Below are 25,634 nucleotides of genomic sequence, written 5' to 3'. Positions count from 1 at the left end.
TTAAAAAAAAAAGAACCATAGGCCAATGTCATTAATCAATGTCAGTTCAAAAATTCTAAAAAAAAATTCTTTGCATAGTCCTCCATATTTTTTCGTGAAATCATTCATCAAGACCAAGTTGGATTTTGCCAGGAATGCTAGATGGTTCAATATTAGGAAAACAACCAGAATAATTAATAATATTCAAAACAAAAACATCTAAAGCTACATGATTATTTAAATTTAGAAAAAGTTTTTGACAAAGCAAAACACTCATATATGCATCAGCAACAAAAATAACCCTACAAAATTTACACCAGAAGGACCTTTTTAAAAATCATATAAAATATCTATCCAAAACTAAAAGCAAACATCATATGTGACAAAGATACATTGAAGCTTTCTTAAGTAATACAGATGTAAAGAAAAAATGTCCATTCTCTCCACTACTGATATAATTCTGTAATCGAAGAGTAAAATTAAATAAGTGAAAATGGATAAAGAGGAGTTAAAACTATCCAAATTTGCTAAAAACCAGGAAGGTCAATTTGGAAAATCCTAGGAAGTCCACAGAAACTAATTAAAATAATTAATACCTATTCAGTTAATAATTGAAACAATTTCAGCAGAGTTGCAAGCTACAAAATAAATCCTCAAAAATCAACTTTGTTTCTAAATAATATTAGCAAAATCCAAGAAACAATAATAGAAAAGGAAATCCCATTCCAAACAAAATAACAAGATGCATAAAATATTTGGAGAATCAATCTATTGATTGATACACACAAAACGCTGGTATAGATTTTATTCTTTAAAAAAAGTGCTCCTTAAGAAAATAAATAACAACTTAAATAGCTGAATTGATTAAATGCTTGTATTTGGTGTATGCCAAAGTAATTAAATATTATCAAAGTTAACTTACAGTTTTAGTGCTATTCCAAATTATCAAAAGAAGTATTTTATAAAACAATAAAATAAAAATTCATTTTGAAAAAAATTGTTTCAAAAGTAACTGGGGGAAAATACTAAATAAATAATAAAGATTTTTTTAAAAAATATTTGTTGCAAATATTTCCCCTCATATGTTGCTTTCTTTATTTGAATGCACTGCTTGTTCTGGGGCAAAAACTTGTTTTGTTTTGTTTTGTTTTTTTAAACAAAATAAAATTAATTTATTTTGTCCCTATATCTTCTAATTGCTAACTAAATTACCCACACAATTTTCTGCAACAAATGTATCATTAAAATCTATTTTTTAATGATTTAAAAATACTTAGGTCTTTTTTTCAGCATAATAAATGAAGAATATGAAAAATATAAAGAAATCTAGAAAGCCATGAAATAACATAGAGTGAAGAAATCAAAAATATTATATAAATTAAGATAAACATAAAGACTACAATATTTTTAGAATGCATAGGAAAAAATTCATAAGGAGTCACAAAACCAAACAGGACTATTTTGTTATGACTTTGTTAATCTTTTTTAAAATGGTCCACAAATTACTGAACGTAATGGATATGTGTAAAATATACTTTATTTTCTTTTTTGTAAATAATTTAAAAATTTTAGCTAAAATATCCTTCTATTATAAGTTCATAAATTTTGAATTCCTGGTTTTAAAAAATAAAGGTTTTTATGTTCTTCTTGAACACATATTGAATTTGATTTTAAATAATTTCATTTATACTTTCATTTGCAGATTCAGAAGAAATCATTGCAATACCGTTAATATCTGCTACATGTTTTATCGTCTTCCCAATAATAATTTTTGTGATATTCCTGAAAAAAACAGAATATATATGCAAGAAAAAAAAACATTTCCCCAAAGCATTGGTATGTACTTTTATCTCATTTCTTTGTTCTTATTCATAGAAGGTTTGATTATCTTTTCATTCTGCCCACAGTGAACTATAAGATTGCTTGTAAAGTGTTCACAATGAAGAAAGGTTTCCAAGGCAGATGCTCCTTTGAATTGTTCCTTAACAATTTCTTGGATATGTGTCTTGTTTCCTCAGTGAAATTAAGTTTCCAATGTTTCTCCTACTATTTTTTTAAATAAAAAATTATTTTTTAATGTGACTTAAAATTTCCCCAAAAAATTCCTCTTCAACTTCCCTCAGAGTGCTATCACTTATTCACAAAAACGGAAAATGAGAAAGAATAATTAAACTAAAGTAACCAAGATATTGAAAAACTCCAATATCATATGCAATGTATACCCTCTAAAAAAAGTGCTTCAAATATTTTACATGAAGCTAAGATGAATCATTATAATTACATTATAATTACACAGTATTCAGTTTCATTTGTTTGATAGGGATTGTTCTTCTACTTATTTTATAGTCGTTGTATATATTGCTTTCATTGTTATACTTTACTTTTTCAGTTCATATAAATTTCCCCATGCTTCTCTGTATTTATTATATTCATTGCTACTACAGCATAGTGATATTCCTTGAGAACAGAGATTGTCTTACTTTCCTATTTGTATCCTCAGAATTTACCAGAATGCTTTGCCCATGTTGTTCTGTCATTTCAGTCTTATGTAACTTTCTGGTTAGTTTTCTGGAGATCTTGGGACCAGCCTTAATTTCAGCTGAATAATCGCCACAAAAATCTTCCCAGTTTTCCCAATATGCTTCTTTATCTGATTATTTGTATCACATAGTCTCTAGGTATTACTACTGTAGTTTTAGAATCTCAGATAGGTCATTTGAGAGAAAATAATAAAATAACTTGAAGTGACAGTTAATAAATGGCATAAGCAAAAATTAAATTTTACAAAAAGGAATAGATTGATATGAAATGCCTTTTCCTATGCAGTCAAAGAAAAGATAAGTGCATTTATCTGTGATGCATGAGGATCTATGAAAAGTCAACTGAGAGAATGACTGAAGTACCTCTCCCTATTGAATCAGTGAAACAATGTGTTTAAAAATCTTTGAGGATCTATGAAGAACTTGTACTATGTGTGTCTTTATTGAGTCAGTGAGAAAGTGTGTGTTTATCTGTAATTCATGAGGATCTATGAAGAATTTATATAACACAGAGAGAAGGTGAGAATGGACTTGTTTCTTATCAGAACTGTTTTCAGTGCTAATTTAAGAGCAGAACTTTATGAAGAGTCAGTAAGGAGATAATGGTATATGTGAGGAAAGACCTTTTTTTGGTATTTATTCAAGGAAAAAAAAAAAGTACTGATCCTGAAGAGAAATGTGAAGATAATGTTTTAAACTGTAATCATATTTTAGGCCAAATTTCTAGTAAAGTCAACTACAGAAATTTTTGAACATGTGAAGTGACTCTTGTGATGATGATGGTCAATGACAATATATGGTGTCTACTTTAATTGCCCTAATTTGTTAATAAATGACAACATATTCAGAAATTTAAACAACTATAATCACTAATTTAAAAAGTTTCTCTAACTAAATAATGAATATACTGAATAAATTAGAGTGGGAACTTGAGTTAATTAATAAGAGATTTCAGATTTATTAACAAGAAATAAATTATCCAGTATACTACTAGAACACTATATAGCTTAAGATATATCATTTTAATATATCAAAAGTCACATGTCAGGTGACTTAACAATAAATGTGATCAGAATCATTTATATCTGCTACATGTGAGGGTCATGTGAAACCTGTCTTTTTTATTCTGTTATCATATGTAATTCTTTCCTACGTTTTTTTTAAATAAGTTTATCAAATGCTGAGTTAGTTTATTCCTGATCCTTTCCTAGCTAGGCTTCTTCTTTGATCTACTTTTTAAAAATTTTAGCTAGTCCTCAATGCTTTTGATGATTATTGCTTTATAATACAGTTTATAATATAATGTCTGGAAATACTATTCCCCCTTCATTCTGCCTTTAAAATTTTTATGTCCCTCACAATTCTGTATTTTTTTGTTCCTCCAAATGAATCTTGATACTATTTTATCTGAATCTGCAAAGTAGCTTCTTGGTAGTTTGATTTGTATAGCAGAGAGGCATCAAACTTGTCACCCCGAACCAAATTAAAATGAAACAAAATTTTTAAAATACAATGCAACATTAATAATGTTAATTTTGGTTTTCTAAGTTACTATGCTACAGCAGGAATCCATGTTCCTATTTGACTTTGACATCACTAGTGTAGCCTCATAAATCTATAAATAAATAAAGCATCTGTAAATTAGTTTTTATAGTAGCATTTGAATATATTGTCACAATACCCCATAAGTACTGACTATCCCTCCAACTGTTTAGGTTGTTCTGTATTGCTTTAAAGAACATTTTACATTTGTATATTCAGGTATTAAATATATGTTGGGAAGTTAACCCTCAGATACTTTACACACTCTGTACTTATTTTGCAATCTAATATTCTGAGGAGTTTACTGTTCTTAATTTTGAAACTGCAATTATGGTTGTTGGTGAACTATCAAAAGCAAAACTTGAGCATTAATCTCTCTTCCTCATCCCCTTCTATTCTCTTAAAGGATTTCCCACCTGACATATCTGGTCCACTTCAATTGCCTTATGAGAAGGTTGTGAGGGCAGACGTCATTGAAAAGACAAAGAAGAAAAAAATGTTTAATAAGAGTGATGACAAAAGTGACAGTGAGAGTGAATCAACTCAGAAAATAGAAAGTAACTATACCATGAATGGCTTTAGCCCTAGATCTCTAAGTCAGAACTCCAAATTCACTTGGAAAGAATATAATTCCAATGATGCCGACCCAGATGAAGCTGAAAGTCCAGAGTTTGATCCTCCTCCGGCTGACACAGATAGTACCACATCATATCAAATAAAATCTGGCCCAGATGAAAATAGAATATGCCATATCTGGAACAATCTTTCTGAAGATAGTAACTTTTCTTCTAGGTCAGAAGACTGTTTTAATTTTAATGTGAATTTAAGTACTGTATTTGTGGGAGACACTGAAAATGATACAACATCTGAAGAAGATGCTGCTGAAATACTATTGCCTATGCAAGAAGAGAAAATCAATCTAGTAAATTCAGATGAAACTGAATTAAAACAGATAACTCATGCTACATGTGTAAAAACACAGCTTTTCCATGTCCCATCTAAAGATCTCTGGTCTGAAAATACTTCCTCTGATGAAAGTGTTACTTCAGAGTCAGAAATGGACTTAGGGAATGATTATATAAGAAGATAACTCCTAATAAGTTAAACTCATAGACAATCATGAATATAAGATGATATCTTATTGTATGTGTGTATGTGTGTGTGTGTGTGTGGTTTTGTATGTGTGTGTGTGTGTATCTGTGTCTTTCTGTGTCTCTCTTCTCTGTCACTAGTTATATGTGATCCCAAAGACTCAAGGGAAAATGAAGGAGATCAGACAATGTGTACAACCCTCATTGTAAAAATCAAATATATAACCTATATGTATAGGGGTGATGTGAAGCAAATTTATGTGTAACACTGTATAACATATATAACATTGTTATACATATGTGTAGCATTTTATGTATATTATGTAAATACCTTAACATGAAAATGCTCTATATTAAACTACTTTTACTAGACTCGAAATGTGTCCAGTGGTATTGCTCAGAATGAAGATCATCCTTCATGGTTCACTTGTATATATGAGAGTTTCCTGAGCCAAAAGTTAGATGTTTTTAGGAAGCAGAAAAATTCAGACCTAAGAGAGGGGAGGGAAGGGATAAGATAAAAAGTTAAGACCTAAATGGCTGGTCTATTAAAGAAACAGATACAACTAATAAATTGTAACTGGCAAACCTAGGTGAAATCAAAGAATATCATGAAAACATGGATGCATATAATCAGGAAGAGTGGCAAGTCATTAATTGTTCAGTGGCTTTCAGTTAGGTTTAGCATAAGAACAACAGAATTTGAAATCAAAGGACTTGGGTTTAATCTCAGCAGAATTTAATAAAAGAAAATTGAGATAAGCTATATCAGTTTATTAATAAGGTGAAAGACTGTTAATTAAGTGGTTCAAATGAATGCCTTAGGCCAGTTAATTCAGGGGAAGAAGCATAACTTCTTTATATAAGTATAAAACAAAGAATTAGGTAAGTAAAGAAAATAATGCAACTGGCTATAAAGCATCATGGAGGATTTTTTGTTTTTCTTTTAAATTTATTTTGTTAATGTCTTTTATGTATATTGCAGTAATTTCCCACCTCTTCTCCCTAGATTGAAACATTCTTATATGAGAAAAATGGTATAAAAATATTTAATTCAAGATTCTTTTCTGGCAATTTATTCAATGCTTTGCCCTAGTACTTCCTCATATTTCTGCAATGAGAGAGAAGATAAAGCTGTTAAAGTCTCTTTCTCCATACTTCCTCCTGGGTAATGAGGCCAACAGGGGCTGTTTGATAAACCCAAAGACGGCAGCTTCCAGAATAAGAACTCGGTGTCTGACAAAAACTTCTGGAAATAGTGTAAGGCAGAGTGGCAAGAATTAGATATAGAACAATTTCATTTCATATATCAAAGAGTGACAGCATAAATAAGTTAGAAGAGTAAAGAAGAAATTAATTTTCAGACCTGTGAATAGTAAAACAATTCATGAACAAAAAGTAAATAGAACAATTTCATTTATACAAATTTTCTTTAAAACTTTGTACAAGGAATAGCTAGTTGGTGCAATAAATAGAGCACCAACCCTGAAGTCAGGAGGACCTGAGTTCAAATGTGACCTCAGACACTTAACACTTCCTAGCTGTCAGACTCTGGCAAGTCACTTAACCCCAGTTGCCTTAGCAAAAAAAAAAAAAAATTATACAAACAAAATTGATAGTTAAAATGAGAAAGAATGTAGATGACTAGGATGGAAATCTTTGCAGCAAGCTTCTCTGAAAAACTTTTTTCATTATTAAAGCTTTTTCATTTTCAAAACATATGCATAGAAAATTTTCAACATTCACCCTTGCTAAACTTGTATGTTCCAAATTTTTTTCTCTCCCTCCCCCCGACTCTCTTTCCCCTAGATGGCAAGTAATCCAATATAGGTTAAACATGTGCAATTCTTCCATACATATTTCCACAATTATCATGCTACATAAGAAAAATCAGATCAAAAAGGAAAAAAATGAAAAAGAAAACAATGCAAGCAAACAACAAAAAGAATGAAAATACAATGTTGTGATTCATACTCAGTCCCTACAATTGTCTCTCTGGGTGCAGATGGCTCTCTTTATCAAAAACCATTGGAGTTGCCCTGAATTATCTCATTGTTGAAGAGTCAGAATTATCATATAACATGGCTGTTGTTATATACAATTATCTCCTGGTTCTACTCACTTTACTTAGCATCAGTTCATGTAAATCTCTCCAGGCATTTCTGAAATTATCCTGATGATCATTTCTTTTTAAAAAATTAATATTCCATAATATTCATATACCATAACTTATTCAGCCATTCTCCAACTAATGGACATCCACTCAGTTTCCAGTTTCTTGCCACCATAAAAAGGGCTGCCACAAACATTTTTGCACATACAGGTCCCTTTCCTTCCTTTAGGATCTCTTTGGGATATAAGCCTAGTAGAGACACTGCTGGATCAAAAGGTATACACAGTTTGATAACTTTTTGAGCACAGTTCCACATTGCTCTCCAGAATGGTTGTATCAGTTCACAGCTCCACCAACAATGTATTAGTGTTGTAGTTTTCCCATATCCCCTCCAACATTTGTAATTGTTTTGTCCTGTCATCTTAGCCAATCTGAGAGGTGTGTAATGATACCTCAGAGTCATCTTAATTTGCATTTCTCTAATCAGTAATGATTCAGGAATTTAGAGTACCTTTTCCATATGACTAGAAATGGTTTCAGTTTTTTATTTGAAAATTGTTCACATCCTTTGACCATTTATCCATTGGAGATTGGCTTGAATTCTTATAAATTTGAGTCAATTCCCTATATATTTTAGAAATGAAGTCATCATCTGATAAAGTTTTAGTTCCAAGATACACACTTATCCCTTTCCCATTATGACTTTCCACATCATTATTTCAATGTAGCATGAGAAATTAAATGAAAAATTTGGAGGAGTTTTGTGGAAGCCACAGACAACATGGGAAGGTCAGCAGATGATATAGAAAAAAATTAGAAATAGAAATGCAGAAAACATATGTATCATATTATATGATTTAAAACAGAGTTTAATACCATAAGAATTCAGACTTCTTGTATGTAATGGTTCTTTTTGTGGTGGCAAAGAATTGAAAAGTGAGTAGATGCCCATCCATTGGGGAATGGCTGAATAAATTATGCTGTATGAAAGCAATGGAATATTATTGTTTTAATAAAAAATAATGAACAAGCTGATTTTAGAAAGGTCTGCAAAGATTTACATGAAGTGATACTGAGTGAAACAAGTAGAACTAGGAATACAATGTATACAATAACAGGAAAAATGTGCAATGATCAAGTATGAAAGACTTGGTTCTTCTCAGCAGTTCAGTGATCCAAGGTAATCTCAATAAACTTTGTATAGAAAATGCCATCTGCATTCAGAGAGAGAACTATGGAGAATGAATATAAATCAACATGTGCTATGTTCACTTTTCTTTTCTTTTTCTTCTGTTTTTTTTCTCTCATGATTTTTCCCTTTTGTACTGAGACAGATGGCCATGCCCTACCTGTATCTTCACTGAATTTATGTAACTTATGATTCAACTCTAGCACTTCTAAGTTCAAATTCAATGCTACTTTTCTTATAGCTCATTGTAAATTAAGACATATAATACATCTATTTCTTCTCTCATCTCCAGTGGTTCTATTTAAAGGCAGATATAGCATGGTGGAATAAGTACTAGAAGTCAAAATACCTACTCTATACCAGATTCTATCACTTATTAGTCATTTGACCTTGAGCAAATCACTTAACCTCTCAACCTTTTTTTCCATTTCTTTAAAATTAGGAGGCAGGATGAATGATTTCCAAATTTTCTTCCACTTCTAAAATTATCTGAATCTATAAGTTTCTAGGGTTTCCTTCTCATGTTCATCAAAAAGAAAAACCTAAGATCCCTGCAAATATGCTGGAGTTAACTCATAGAAGCTCAGGAGAGATGATTGTTAAATTTTCAAGATGATTATTTTCCCTCATAAATCAACAAATGCTACAAATCAGGGATTGATGTGTTGTTTAACTGTCTAAAAGCAATGAAGAAAATATTACTAATGAAGGCAAAATTTAAAGATGTATCATTCATACACTCTTCCAACTCCCTACGCCCCGCCCAAGACCTGATTGTCAAAACATTTAGTAGCACACTCTTGAATCCAGTTCAGTTCAAGTATTGATTTTTTTTTAATTGTCAAGGCAAATAAGTAAATAACAAATATTTAATATTTAATTACATAGTAGAAAAAATATCTCTTATAGAAATTCCATTTGAAATAACTGTAAATAATTTTTTAAAATGCTTGGGAGTCTATCTGCCAAGAAAAATACAGATATTATGTGAACATAATTACAAAACACTCTTTACAAGGGAAAGGGGCCTGTATGTGCAAGAATGTTTGTGGCAGCCCTCTTTGTAGTGGCCAGAAACTGGAAACTGAGTGGATGCCCATCAATTGGAGAATGGCTGAATAAATTGTGGTATATGAATATTATGGAATGTTATTGTTCTGTAAGAAATGACCAACAGGATGAATACAAAGAGGCCCGGAGAGACTTACATGAACTGATGCTAACTGAAATAAGCAGAACCAGAAGATCATTATACACTTCAACAACAGTACTGTATAATGATCACTTCGGATGGATGTAGCCATCTTTAACAATGAGATGAACCAAACCCGTTCCAATAGAGCAGTAATGAACTGAACCAGTTATGCCCAGTGAAAGGAGATGACTATGAACCACTACATAGAATTTCCAATACCCTTATTTTTGTCTGCCTGCATTTTTTATTTCCTTCACAGGCTAATTGTACACTATTTCAAAGTCTGATTCTTTTTGTACAGCAAAATAATTGTATGGACATGTATACATATATTTTATTTAATTTATACTTTGACATATGTAACATGTATTGGTCAACCTGCCATCTGGGGGAGGGGGCTGAGGGGAAGGAGGGGAAAAATTGGAACAAAAGGCTTGACAATTGTCAGTGCTGTAAAATTACCCATGCATATATCTTGTAAATAAAAAGCTATAATAATAAAAAAATAAATTAAATTTTAAAAACACTCTTTACACAAATAATGGCAAATATTAAAAATTGGAAAAAATATCAATTGCTCATGGGTAGATGAATGACAATTCAATCTAAACTAATTTATTTACTCTGTACCATACTAATCAAAATATAAAAAAAAAATTTTGACAGAGCTAGAAAAAAATAACAAAAACCAAATGGATAAACAAAGACAAGAAGATCAGAGAAATTTTTAAAAATACAATGGAAGGTCAGCTCTCAGACTATGTTATGAAGCAGTAATCATCAAAACTATCTAATACTAGCCAAGAAATAGAGTGGTAAATTAATGAAACACTGGATCAGTAGTTTAGGTATACAAGACAGTAATCAATGAACATAGTAACCTGGTGTTTGATAAACCCAAAGACTCCAGATTTGGGGATAAGAGCTCACAATCTGACAAAATCTCCTGGGAAAATTAGAAAACAATAGGACCCAAACTAGGTATTAGACCAACATCTCACACTATATACCAAAATAACATTAAAATGGGTGCATGATTTAGACATAAAGCAAATTAGAACAGCAAGAAATAGTTTACCTGTCAGATCTATGGGAAAAGGAAAGAATTCATGACAAACAAGAGAGAGAAAACATGAAACGTAAAATAGATAATTTTGATCATAGGAAAATAAGTTTTTGTATGAACAAAACCAATGCAACCAAGATTAGAAGGAAAGCAGAAACCTAGGAAGCAATCTTTATAGCAAAAGTTTGTGATAAAGGCCTCATTTTTCAAATATATAGAGAATTGAGTCAAATGTGTAAGAATACAAGCTATTCCCCAGCTGATAAATGGTAAAATGATATGATCAGACAATTTTCAAATGAAGAAATCAAAACTCTCTCTAGGCATATGAAGTACTCTAAATTACTTTTGATTAGAGAAATAAAAATTAAAACAATTATCAGATTGACTAATAAAACAAAAAAAGGAAAATGATAAATACTGAAGAGGATTGGGAAATTGTGACACTAATACATTGTTGGTGGAGTTGTGAAGTGACCCAACCATTCTGGAGAATAATTCAGGAACTATGGCCATAAGGTAATTAAATTCTGCATACCTTTTGATCCAGCAATACCACTAGTAGGTGGCATTTCAAAGAAATTACTGAAAAAAGGAAAGGACTTACAAGTCCAAAAAATATTGGAAATATTGGAACTGAGGGGATGTTCATCAGCTGGGAAATGTCTGGAAAAAGCTGTATAATATGAACGCAGTGGAATATTATTGTGCAATAAGAAATAATGAACAGGAAGATTTCAGGAAAAGCTTAAAAGATTTGTACAAACTGATGAAAAGCAAAATGAACAGAACTGAGGAAACTTGTACACAAGATCTGCAACAATGTGTGATGATTAGCTCTTCTCAGCAGCACATTGATCTAAGACATATATAAAAGACTCTTGATGGAAAATGCTATCCACACCCAGATAAAAAACTTAAAGACTCTGAATGCAGATCAAAGCATACTTTTTTCACTGACTTTATTTTTTCATGTTTATTTTTCCTTTTGATTTGTTTCTTCTTTCACAGCTATGACTAATATGGAAATGTTTTATATGATAGCATATGTATAACCAATATCAAATTGTCTACCAGTTTTGGAAAAGGGGAGAAAGAATAAATTGCTCAAAATCTTGTAAATATTGTCCTGACATGCAATTGGGGATGGGAATACTATTTTTAAAATTTTAAAGTAGGCATTAAAATATCTCTATCTAATCCATCTCCCTGTTTCTAAGATACATGTCTATCATATTGTGAAAGATTTCCAAAGAGATTCCATAATCTGTCTTAGTAATCCATGTATTATCACTTTTATTTTCTTTTTTTAAATTTATAAAATGATTGAAATTTGATTAGAAATACACAGTATATTTTGATGCAACTTCACACTGCTTTTTTACAATTGTGTGAACATAGGAGGTAATTCACACATAAGTTAAATTGTATTATTTCAATGCAACTAAAATTTGCACTATTTTCCTCCTAAAGCTAGTCCTCCTCCAAATTCCTTATTTCCTACCTCCCTTCCAGCCACTCACTGTGTTGTCTGATGCTTCCTTCTGCTTTCATTTTTAAGCATTTACCAGTTCTTATCAAATTCTCTTCCATAAATCACTTTCTCAACACTCATGTAACCTCTACCTTAGTATAGAACATTATCACCTCTAACCTAAACTACTGCAGTTGCCTCCTAATTTTTCTCCCTCTTTCTATTCTCTATTCTTCAGTTCATCACAGCTATAAAAATTAATGTTCCTTAAACACAGTTCTAATCACGTTATTCTCCCTACTTAAAGATATCCAACAGCTTTACATTGAATATAGGATAAAAATTCAATGTAAAAGTAATCTTATTTGATTCTGTCTTCTCCAGCAGATTGCCTCCCTCTTTCATCCTATCCCAATAATCTTTCATCTTTCCACATCTATTAGCTATTTCCCTACCGCTTAAAAATATGCCCAAGTCTTCCCCATGATCTTCTCCCCTGATATATCCATCTCCTATACTTATAATTTCTATATTTATTCTTCCTTTCAAGGATAAGTTTAAAAATCTACAAAATCTAATAACAGTTTCTCAGTTTTCATCCTTGTCTTCTCTGCAGCTTTTGATATTGCTGATCACCTTCTCCTTATTCTCTATTCTTCATATGTTTTCATGACATTGGCCTCTCCTGGTTCTTCAACCTGTCTTATACCTCCTTCTCAATCTTTTTTTGCTGGATCTTCATCCAGGTTTTGCCTGCTAATTGTGGGTGTCCAATAGGACATCGTCTGGGCCCTCTTCCTTTCTCCCTCTATATTGTTTCATCCTATCAATTACCAGACTCAATTATCATCCCTACCTAGATGATTCTCAGATGTATTTGTCCAGTCCTGACCTCTCTTTCCAGTCTCATATCTCCAACACTTTATTAGATATTTCAAATGGGATGCCTTATAAACTTCTTAAATTCAATAAGTCTAAAAACTTAATTCATCTTTTCTCTGCAGCCTTACCCTTTTGCTAATGTATTACTGTTAAAAGCACCACCACCCACCCTAGTCCCTTAGGCTCAAAATCTGGAGGGCATTCTCAACTCCTAACTATCTCCTCATATCTAATCAGTTGCCAAGTCATATTGGCTCAATCTTGGTAGCAAATATAGCATTATTCTATATTCCTCTCTTCTCTCCTACAAAACCACCACAAACCAAATGAAAGCTCTCATCACTTCATGCCTAGATTACTGAAGTAGCCTTTTAGTTGGTCACCCTCCCTCAAGTTTTTCCCCACATCAGTCCATTACCTACTAAGCTATTAAATTTATCTTTGGCAAAATGCAAGTCTGATCATGTCACACACACACACACACACACACACACACACACACACACACACACTACACTTCCTAGGTAAAGACCAGTGCATTGAGAAGGGGATCAGGGATCACACATTTCCCTACATCATAAAACCCTGGAAGCAAAGAAAAAATATCAGAACTAGCTTTGAAAACAGCATCCCCAGTTGAGCAGAACTCAGTTTTAACATAAAGTTCAAAGTCAAGAAATACCAGGAAAAAAAGAGCAAACAACAAAAAGGGATTTGATTTTTTAAAAAGCAATGGCAAGACATAACCTCAACAGAAGACAATAATGTGAAATCAGCTATAATCAAAGCCTCAAAGAAAAGTGCTAAATGAACACAAGCCCAACAAAAATTTCTGGAAGAGTTATAAAAAAGAGATAACAATGGTCAAGGAAATTTTGGGGGAAGAAATGAAAGTGATACAAATTATGAAAAGAGAACTAACAGCTTGGTTTAAAAAAAAAAAAAAGCACCAAAAAATGCAAAGAAACTATCCCCTTAACAAAGATAATTAGCCTAATGAAGGGGACATACATAAATTCACTGAAGTTTTCTTCAAAGTTTCTACAGAGTTTGGCCAAATAGGAAAAGAGGTATTATAACTAACTGAAAATAGAATTTCTTAAAAATGAGAATTGGGCAAGTGGAAGCTAATGACTCCATGAGACATAAAGAAACAAAACAAAACAAAAAAAACTATCAAAAGAATGAAAAAAAGGGTAGAGGAAATATGAAATACCACATCAGAAAAACAACTAACCTGGAAAATAGAGATAAGACATTTTAAGGATTTCATACTACCTGAATGACATGAACAACAACAACACAAAAGATCCTGGACACTACATTTCAAGAAATTATTCAGGAAAACTGTCCAACTGTCTTAGATCCAGAAAGTAAAATAGAGATTGAAAGAATCTACAGATCACTTCCTGAAAGAGATCCCAAAATGAAAACTCCCAGTAATATTATAGACAAATTCCAGAGCTCTCAGGTCAGCCAGAAAGACACAATTCAGATACCACAGAATCATAGTTGAATTACACAAGATTAACTGCTTCTACATTACAGGAGCATAGGACTTGAAATATGATATTCTAGAAGGCAAAGAAAGGAGCTACGATTACAATTAGGAATCACTTACCCAGCAAAACTAAGCATAATCCTTCAAGAAGAAAAATAGATATTTAATAAAATCAAGGATTTTTCAAGCATTTCTGAGGAAAAGACCAGAACTGAATAGAAATTTTAACATGAAAATACAAGACTCAAGAGAAGCATAAAAGGTATTCTTACATGGGACAACAACACCTATAACTCCTAAGAACTTTATGATTATTGCAGAAGATAAACGGAATCTATTTTTTAAAAGGGTGTGAGTATGAGTCAGTTATGCTGGGAAATAGTCAGAAGGTATGCATGGGAAGAAGAGGGAAAGGGGGAGGAAAAATAGGAGAAATTTTCTCACATAGAGGTTTGCAAGGAAGAGTTTTTATAATGGATGGGGAAAAGAGAGGGTGATAGGCAACATTTGAACCTCACTTATCGGAACTGGTTAAAAGAGAAAAGAATACACACATACATACATACTCAATGAGGTATAGAAATCTGTCTTACCAATTAGAGAAATTAGAAGGGAAAGGAATAAGAGACATGGAGGTAGAGACTGACAAAAAAGGGAGTACTGACTAAAAGAGGCAGTGGTCAGAAGCAAAATAGACTTTTGAGAAGGGACAAGATAAAAAGAGAGAAGGATAAATAGAAGAAACTAGGATATAAGGAAATACAACTAGTAATCATCACTGTGAATGTGAATGGGATGAGTTTACCCATAAAGTGAAATTATATAGCAGAATAAACTGGAAAACAGGATTCTAAGAATTTGTTGTAATGAGACACACTTTAAACAGAAAGACACAGAGTTAAAATAAAGAGTTCAGGGGGACAGCTAGGTGGCACAGTGGATAGAGCACCAGCCCTGAATTCAGGAGGACCCGAGTTCAAATCTGGTCTCAGACACTTAACACTTCCTAGCTGTGACCCTGGGCAAGTCACTTAACCCCAGCCTCAGAAAATAAATAAATAAATGAAGAGCTCAAGCAAAACATATTATGCTTCACCTAAGTTAAAAAGGCAGGAGTCACAATCATGATCTCAGTCAAAGCAAAAGTAAAAATAGATCCAATTAGAATAATCAGGGAAATGAAATTTTGCAAAAATGTACCATAGACAATGATGTAGTATCAAAAGGACTTACAGTAAGTTTCTCTGAAAAGGCCTCATTTCATAAATATATAGAGAACTAAGCCAAGTACATATATATATATATATATATATATATGTATTCATACACACACACACACACATATATATAAAGAGCCATTCTCCAATTGACAAATAAGCCACTGAGAAGAAGAAATGAATGATATTATCTACCACAATGATCTCCAAAGAAGGAAGCACTCTGAGGAGATACTGAACAATTCCAAAGGCACTGTGGCACATCCTCAATTGGTATGTGATAGTTCAATCTATGGGTAAAAAGATTAATCAAAACACCCTTCTCCCTGGAATAATCAGTGGTAGGTCCTATCTCTAACACAAGTATAACTACTCTTCATCCATTATCCCCAAGTGCTCTGCTTCCCTGCTCCTCCTATTATTCAAGGCTTCCAACTTTCCCCCTTCTGCACCAACCAAAGGCCTCTGGAGCAACAGTAGCAATGTGTATGTTCTACTGGGGAAATTCCAGCCACTTTACCCCCAACATAATATATCATTATACTGTGATGTCACGATTGCAGCTAGCATCTTGTAGAGGGTAGGCCATGTGTTCTAGGGCAGTAACCAACGAATGTCTGCTCTGTTCAGGTCCAGCTATCCTCAGATTAGAAGCTGGTTCTGTCAGAGTGACAAATCTAACAGTAGTTCAACCTAACAAGTTCAGATGGAGGGGTGTATGTGTGTGCAATCGCACTCACAAGGGCACCTGACAGAGAGACAGACAGAGAGAGGTGGGGGGAGGGGAGAGGGAGAAGAGAGAGAGAGAAAAAGAGAAAGTCATAGAGACCCTTGAGGTGATTCTGCTAAGCAAAACTCCCCTCTTGATTCACTCACCAACCCCCTAAGGGTCCCTTTAGTTCTTCTTAATAACTTTGTATTTAGGTGTTAAATCTTTGTCTTTGTCCTCTGAGCCAACCAAGTCTAAGAAATGTCTCCATATTTTTAAAGAAGACAAATTAGTCTAACCTGCAGGGATTAAATGTTCATTTTCATTTCTAAGTCTTTAAAATGTGTAAGGAATGTAGTGTGGAAGCCAGCAAATAGAGAGGAACTGGTGTGGGGAGGATGGTGGTCCTTGTCTATGGCGTGAAGGGAGACAGAATCAACATCTCTAGCCTCTTTTTCTACCACTCTTCTGCAAGGGTGACTTTCATTCTTTCCAGAAGAAACCAGAGGCCACTCTACTCTACTCAGGGAGAAGGGATACAGTATTGGAAATTTATCTATTTGTTCCCTAAAGTATAATTAGACTAGGGGATATGTTTGTGTTCCACCTAACTGTTGATTGCTTTTTAATTTCTGTGAGGAAGAGGAGCCCCCCCAAGCTCTATATCCCAAGCTTGTCCCTTTTTCCATCTAATACCAATTCTACAATGAACATACAAAGTCAATAGTAAAGAAGCCCCTTTATCCAAATCATAGCAAAACAGAAATCAGAGATGGTTTATGTAGAAGAACGTATATCAGAAAACACAGTTTGGAAGAGCTCTCTCATAGGGATCAAGATAACAGCTCAACCAAAAAAAAAAGGGTTCTGGATCTCACCCAAGGGGAAATTCCCCAAAGTCTCTAGAATAGCAAACTGAGAATATGGACATATGTTTTCTAAGAGCTTGGTGACTTCCATTCCAGAGTGTACAATTAGGAGGAAAGAAAGGGACACTTGGATTGGGGTCCCGATGGTGGCAGAAAAGGGCTGGTGGGATAAGATCTGTCAAAACCTCAGCTTTCTCCTCTCTGAAGCCAGAGTTGGGCAATCACCAGTTGTGTGGGCAGCCCGGACCCCAGGGCCTTTCCCCGCCCAACCCAGCAGGCTGGTTTCCTGTAACTTACCCCGCTGTGCTGGGACGAGAGGTGTGACGTTCAAGTTCTAGGCCGGAGGGGTGGAGAGGAGAAGGCGGGACCCCGAGCTGGCTCTGCCCAAGCCAGGTTTAAGAGCCAGATGAATACTAAAGGCACCGCCTGGCATCCCCTTCCCCACATCCTCGAGGGGTTTTGGTTTTCCTTTCTTTATCTAAAAACTGCGTCTCTAAAGAAATTTACTTAAAAGAAGACGGGAGGCGAGATTGCGGTCCTCCCAGACATGGAAAGCAGTTTCCAGCTCTGTCTGTTCAGCTGCCTCGTAATCTCAGGTGAGTTGAGGGACACTGAAAGGATTGCTGGGCTGGAAGACTTCTAGGGGACTGGGATCTAAAGTGGAATCTGTCTCCTTTCTCCCCTCCCCCATGCTTCCTACTTTAAGCCTGTCAGAGAAAAACAGACACCTTCCTCCCGCTCGCCCATTTTTGACATTTTTCTACTTCTGTCTTCCCTGCACTAAATTATATATATGGGACCCTATGGCTGCGCGCAGAGTCGCACACATACAAATAGTCATCGTCACACCTCCACTCCCTGCATCTACCTGCACACAACACAACACGCTCGCGCGCACGTACATACACACCTACACCCAGAGTCTTGCAACCTTATTAGCTTTTATCACCCAGGCTAGAAGCCGTCCCTCTTCCTGAAGATCCAAGAACACTACACTGACCACACGGATGCCCTTATTCCTTCCTTAGGTGTTGAGCCTCGTAAGTGGCAGAATTGGCTGAACTTCCTGCCAGTATTTCCCTGGACCTCCTCAAATTTGGCCACTTTCTTATTCCAGTTTTGTGTAAGACTGGAATCTGAGCCTAGTATGTTTGGCTTCGATTTGAAATCTCTGATATAAATGAAATATTTCATAAATGTTTTATAATCTGGTTTCCTGGAAGTAGATTTCACAATCCTAAGGCTAACCATATATTCAAATAGTTCATTGGACAATTTTTAATTAATACTTCACAGCTGTCAACTCTACTGGATGGTGTGGAGATACAATAGAAAAGCTCATTTGGAATGTTAACTCTACTTATAGAAACAAAAACAAGGACTATTAAGTGTAACAGTACATAACATTGGTTTAATGAACTAATGCTATTTTGGAACTATTTTGGACTATATATGGACTATTTTGGAAAGTGAGGGAAAATTAATTTGGATACTGTATCAAAACTGACATTCATTCCTTGAGCTGACAGAATCAAATTCAGTGAGGTTCTTGTATATCCGCCCAGTTTCTCAATTCTAGGAAACATATTTGTCCTAAATCAGCACAGCTTTTTCTGGATCCTTTTTCCTTTGCTTGTTAAGTCAATTATTTTCAAATCATCATCTTTCCCCTCCTCCCTCTCAGTAGTATTTTATTTTTTCAATTACATGTACTGATAGTTTTCATGTAAAATTTTTTTCTGTAAAATTTTGAGTTCCAAATTTTTGTTCCTCCCTCCTTTACTTCTCCCCTTCCCATGACAGCAAGCATCTGAAATAGCTTATACAGGTACAATCATTTTAAACATATTTTCATATTAATCATATTGTGAAAGAAAAATCACAACAAAAAGGGAAAACCATGAGAATAAAAAAATTAACAAGAAAATGTGAAAATAATATGTGTCAATCTGTATTCAGTCTTCATAGTTCTTTTTTCCATCTCAAGACTATTAGAATTATTTGGGATCACCATATTGCCGAAAAGAGCTAAGTACATTATAGTTGATGATCAGTCTTGTTATTATTGTATATAATGTTCTCCTGGTTCTACTCACTTCACTAAGCATTAATTCATGTAAGTCTAAGCTTTTCTGAAGTCAGTCTGCTCATCATTTCTTAAAGAACAATAAAACTTCATTACATTCAAATAACATCAGCCATCAAATCATCATCTTGATGTACAATGCACTGTACTAGAAATTGTATGTTTCTCTATTTAAATCAGGAAATGTATAAAGACTGAAAATGATTTGGGCCACTTATGAACTTATTAGATCCCAAACATGTAAATAAGAATGAAATAAAACTAATTTGGGAAACTTAGGATTTTAAATTTATAATTATCTTTTGAAAGTAGCCCATAGCTGATATATCATGGTGTATCTCTTTCTTTGGTTACTAATATTTGGGGGCATTACCGATCCATGATACATAAGTCAAGCACTAACCAGCTAGTAATCCAATTATTTTAAATGGAACCAGGATTCTAGCTCAAGTCACTGGCTCCAAGTTCATGACTCTTTCACTATAATATCTTATCTTTTCTTCAACAATTTCATCCTTTAAGAAACAATTATTCAGGGTTGTCCAAGATCCAAATTCATGTTCTGACTCGGGGTGGGGTGAATTATGAAGGTGGTAGTTCATCACATTCTTGACTCACATAACCACCAGATTCTTCTCTATCATCTTCATGACTAAATCAACATTATCTCTGTAGTCTTCCAGGACAAAAATTAATCCCAAGGCTCAGACATCACATGTATGTATGTATGTATCCATGTGTAATGTGCATGCATCTCTGTATATGTATATATAAAATATATACATACCTGTTATATTGATGTGGCTTATGATTTATATATATATATATCATGTGTCATATGGATGATATATTAAATATTTATATACTAAAATATAAATATATTTCTATATTCTATAAATACACATACATATAGTAACTATTCCTTGGAATTTATTTTTGTATATATTTATCTCTTATAAATATGATATAATAATGTAAATAAATATATTTATATGATACATATTTATAATATATTAAATATATGAGTATATTTATATATGTGCATATATTTATAAAACATATACACAGTTTATCTGTAAGCCATTTAATATATTTTTACTGCACTACCCACTGCACTAGTTGTTATGGGAGAACTTAAAGGCTTATGTGACGAAAAAAGTATATTTAGCCTACTAACTGCTTAATACCAGTTACCACAGGAATGTCAATTCATCTATCTAACATTAGTTTCTCAACTGTAAGATGAAGGGTTTGATTAGATCAAAGCTTCTTAAACTGCTGGTCATGATTCCATGTGGCGTCATGTAACTGAATGTGAGGGTTGCAAAATAATGACTTATTATCAGTAAATATTTTATTTGTATACCTACCTTACATACCTATCTACCTGAAATTGTATAAACATTTCTTGGGTGAAGAGGGTTATAAGTGGAAAAAAAGTTTTAAAAGCCCTGGATTAGATGCTCAATCTCTAAAATTCTTTTTGATCCTATGATCAAAAATTGCTTCACAAATTGATACTATTTAGGGTTTCCAGTGCAGCATTATTTATTCTGCTTCCTTTTTCTAGTATGTTTTTTATCAGTTTAGTCTATAAGCATTTATTAAGTGCCTAGTATATATATGCCATGCTATGAAAGATTTACAGAAAGATATTTCATAGTTTTTTTTGGATAACTCATGTGTCATTGCTTTTATTACATGAAAAAAAATTAGCAAGCTGAAATTTGAAGAAAGCTAATACAAATACATTTGGATACAATTTTATGCAACTCTTCACAATTTCATATACATATGAGTAAATCCATATGTATGTATATCTAACACTTTAAGGTTTGTAAAACATTTCTACATATATTCAATAATTTGGGGCTTAGAGATTTTTAGAGACTTTTTGTTGTTGTTGTCATATTTTCATCAGCATGGAGACTTGCAGAAACAGTGATTCCTTTTACCAATGCACTTGGGAAAGTGGCAATTTATAATCTTAGCCTAAATTGCCTGGGCATGCTGAGGGGTTAGATAACTTCCTGGTAAGTGTATGCCAGATATAAGACTTGATACTAGGTTTACTAATTCCAAGGCCCCTGTGAGGCAAGTTATTATCTCACACAATGGATATTATTTTCCATTTTGCAGACACAACTGAGGACCAGAGCACTTAAATGATTTGCCCAGAGTCACACAGCTAGCAAACATGGGGGATTAAATTTGAACTCAATTCTCTCCAGACTCCAAATTTAACTCTCATTCCACTAAATCAAGCTGCCTTCCATAAAAAGTGATTCCAGTTATTCATCTGTGCCTTGGGTTCTTAAAAGCTGTGCCAACAGAATACAAGCTTTCATCATTTCTATCATAATAGAAGGACTTTGAGTAGGAAACAGTGGAGACAGATACTGTGTCTGGTTTCAGAAAATTAGTCATCACAGAAGGCTGAGCACTCAGTGATGAATTTTTGAGTGTGACAATCCACGAAACAAAAGGGTATCAGGTAGAAAGTTCAGGAATCCCTTGTACTCTGCTTTATTTGAGAATTCCATTTCCCTGCCTAAAGATTCTGCTTCCCCACCTGAAAACACCATAACTTACAGTTATAATTACAATGGTTATGAGATGAAGACAGAGATCTACACAGATCATTTTTTGGACTTCACTTTGCCACTAGCATGGCATTTATATGACCTGTCAGGGAGCTTCTTTTTTTTCTAAGTAATAGCATCTCCACTGTCATGACAGGAATGCACTACAATCTGTAATAACTGAGTTTCTTGATTTGATTGCCCCTCTTTCTATCCCTAGCACTTAGCATATTGTCTTGCACATAGTAGACGTTTAATAAATGCTTATTGCTAACTCTAAAAGTCCAACTTGTTAATAGTGGACAATTAAAAGTTAGTTTTTAACTAAATGCTAACTTTCCCACAATTTATCTTCTTACTTAACCTAATCCCATTCTAATCAATTTGACAATAACTAATTAGTCTACACAGGCTGACATGCCTTATTCTGGACCATGTGGACCTGTAGTTCAGGCTCAGGACTGGAACAGAATGGGAGGGATAATTTAACAGAGGGAAGCTTACACAGCAATAACATGGGAAGTATATTCAACAAAGATAGAGCATTTGTTCCACTGAATACAGCTTTTCTTGCTTCCACATTTGCCATGATGGCATATCAGAAGAAACAAAGGAGCAAGCATTTATTAACCACACAAATCAGGCACTGTGCTAAGCACTTTATAAATCTTATTTCATTTGAGACTCACAATACTTCAGAGATAGGTACCATTATTATCCCCATTTTATGGGGATTTTATATTTTATAGTTGGGGAAAGTGAAACAGACAGCAGGTAAATGACTTGTCTGTTAACTTATTAGGCAGTTGGAAGCTTGAAGAATGTCACTTAGTCTTGCCTTTGATGCTTTAAATAACTGAGAAGTTATATAAATGTTTAGAACCTTAATTTTTTTAAATCAAAAATTGACTTTTTAAGGAAAAACTAGCCAAAGTCACAGGGCTTTTCCAGTTTTATTTGACTATGTAGTGTAAAATTCTAGCTGTAAAATGGGGCCTATTGACATTTTTCTCAACCTGGTAAGTAGTAGATATTACTCCTGTCAAATTCCTGCATGCTGATCTTGAAAAAAAAAAAAAAAATTGTAAGTGTGACTGAATGGCAATTTGAAAATTATAAAAAAATTTAAACAGCAGAGTTAGAATATTCATGACAGCCAGGATAAGTAAAACATGCAAAAATACCAGTCTCTTGTCAACATTTATTTGCTTTTAAAAATTGATAGCTTTGGGGCAGCGAGGTGGTGCAGTAGATAGAGCATCAACCCTTAAGTCAGAAAGACCTAAGTTCAATTCCAGTCTAGCTGTGTGACCCTGGGCAAGTCACTTAATCCCAATTGCCTCAGGGGAAAAAAAAATCTCCATTTTTTAGGGTTTGTATTCAAGCACTACAACTTCTGGAATCAGTGGGCATCTGCTTGTTTTCTTCCACTTTTTTGCTACTACCAATGTAGAGTTTTACTTTCTAAAAAGTATTAACTTGATCCAATAAATCAGGACACTGTGTGTATCTATCTCGAAAGAAATATAAAGATAGATACACAATATACGTATATACACATATACACTAATACATACATGTTTTCATAATACACATATGTACATATATTCATTTTTGAATTTGTGTTTTTAAACACAACATTTTAGAAACATGGAGCAAAAGTGAAAGCGTAAGTTACACAATAACCTATGATGGTGAGGCACAGGATTAATGTATTTTCCTTTTGGTACCTGTTTAAGGAAAGTTCCATTCATTTCTTTCCCTTTGATTTTTTTTTTTAGTTCTAGGAATACTGCCAGAGCCAAAAAATGTAAGAATGAATTCAGTTAATTTGAAACACATTCTACAGTGGGATCCACCTGATTTTCCTAAGGAAAATGTGACCTACACAGCCCAGTCTACAAGGTATGTTTAATGTAATAGTGTATTATTGGATTTTTGTAAAATTTCACCTCTACCAATTAGGTTTTGGAATATACATTATGACCATACAAAAGTGGAAAGTATTGAAGCTGAAGATTTTGCACAGGGCAGCCTCGATTAAATCTAATTCACCCTCTGATGTCATTGGTTCTCTTTAAGAATGAAGGACAAGCAACAACAAAGGGGAAGCCTTGCTCCTTCTCCTTTTTACTTATGTTGGTTAAGAAGTATTTGTGGTGTTTTGTCTGGTGAATTCCTTTTTTTTTATTATTGTTGTTAGGAATATGAACTAAACCTGTCATTTTAATAGTAAAAGATACTCCATGGCAAAAGAAGTCCTACCAATGCTGGTTGGAACTTTCTCTGCAATTCAGAGTCTTAATGAACAGCCTTAATTCAGGGCTGACTGGCTACCTGGCCCAGGCTGATTTATTGCTTTCTCCAGTACCACAGGAGCTAAGAATAGTTTTTACATTTTAAATAGTGTTATTGTATTTTAATATGTTAAAACCATTTTTAGCTTGAAGGATGTACAAAATCTGACCCATGGGTTGAATTTGGTCTGAGGGTCATAGTTTTTGCCAATCCCTAGACTGGAGCATGGGGTAGTTAAATGACCAGGTATGTGTCAGAGTGAGAGCTGACATGAGGTCTTTCTTACTTCAAGGTCAGTTCATTAGCTGCTACTATATTGCTGCTTGTATCACTATTTCTTGTCTTCTTATCTTTTTTGATGCTATTCATACAGAAATGGTCATGGGGCAAGTTGCTGTTCTGACACTGACATTCTTCAAGCTTCCAACTGCCTAATAAGTTAACAGACAAGTCATTTATCTGCTGTCTGTTTCACTTTCCCCAACTATAAAATATAAAATCCCCATAAAATGGGGATAATAATGGTACCTATCTCTGAAGTATTGTGAGTCTCAAATGAAATAAGATTTATAAAGTGCTTAGCACAGTGCCTGATTTGTGTGGTTAATAAATGCTTGCTCCTTTGTTTCTTCTGATTTGCCATCATGGCAAATGTGGAAGCAAGAAAAGCTGTATTCAGTGGAACAAATGCTCTATCTTTGTTCCCATGTTATTGCTGTGTAAGCTTCCCTCTGTTAAATTATCCCTCCCATTCTGTTCCAGTCCTGAGCCTGAACTACAGGACTAGTCCATGGTCCAGAATAAGGCATGTCAGCCTGTGTAGACTAATTAGTTATTGTCACATTGATTAGAATGGGATTAGGTTAAGCAAGAAGATAAATTGTGGGAAAGTTAGCATTTAGTTAAAAACTAACTTTTAATTGTCTATAGATCAAAGTTTCTTTCTTTTTTAATAATAGATTTTTATTTTCAAAATACATGCAAAGATAGTTTTCAACATTCACTCTGCAAAACCTTGTGTTTCAAAATTTTCTTCCTTCTTTCTCACCACTCCCTTCTCCTACACAGCAAGTAATCCAATATGTGATAAACATGTATAGTTCTTCTATACATATTTCAATATTTATCATGCTTTACAAGAAAAATCAGATTAAAAAGGGAAAAAGAATGAGAAAGAAAAAAAGGAAGCAAACAATAACAAAAAAGGTAAAAATACTATGTTGTGATCTACATTCAGTTCCCAAAGTGATCTTTCTGATTTCAGTTGGCTCTCTCCATCACAAATCTATTGAAATTGTCTT

General features: G+C 33.7%; 1 protein-coding gene across 3 annotated transcripts in view; it reads left to right on the top strand.

Moving 5' to 3' along the window:
* The window catches only part of LOC141561305 (interleukin-10 receptor subunit beta-like), a 98,141-nt gene that overhangs the window by 33,968 nt on the left and 38,539 nt on the right, over positions 1-25,634 (top strand). The window contains exons 8-9 of one of the 3 annotated variants that reach the window (XM_074300738.1): positions 1,682-1,815; positions 4,468-5,522. In XM_074300738.1, the coding sequence (XP_074156839.1) occupies positions 1,682-1,815; positions 4,468-5,151 (818 nt within the window). In that variant the 3' untranslated portion in view covers positions 5,152-5,522. Of the gene's footprint in view, positions 1-1,681; positions 1,816-4,467; positions 5,523-17,672; positions 17,964-23,816; positions 23,941-25,634 lie in introns of those variants that run through there. The other 2 variants (XM_074300739.1, XM_074300740.1) reach the window with 2 other exon arrangements.

Source organism: Sminthopsis crassicaudata, chromosome 3 (assembly GCF_048593235.1).
Source record: "Sminthopsis crassicaudata isolate SCR6 chromosome 3, ASM4859323v1, whole genome shotgun sequence".
NCBI lineage: Eukaryota > Metazoa > Chordata > Mammalia > Dasyuromorphia > Dasyuridae > Sminthopsis > Sminthopsis crassicaudata.
This window is presented reverse-complemented; position numbering and strand designations above follow the sequence as displayed.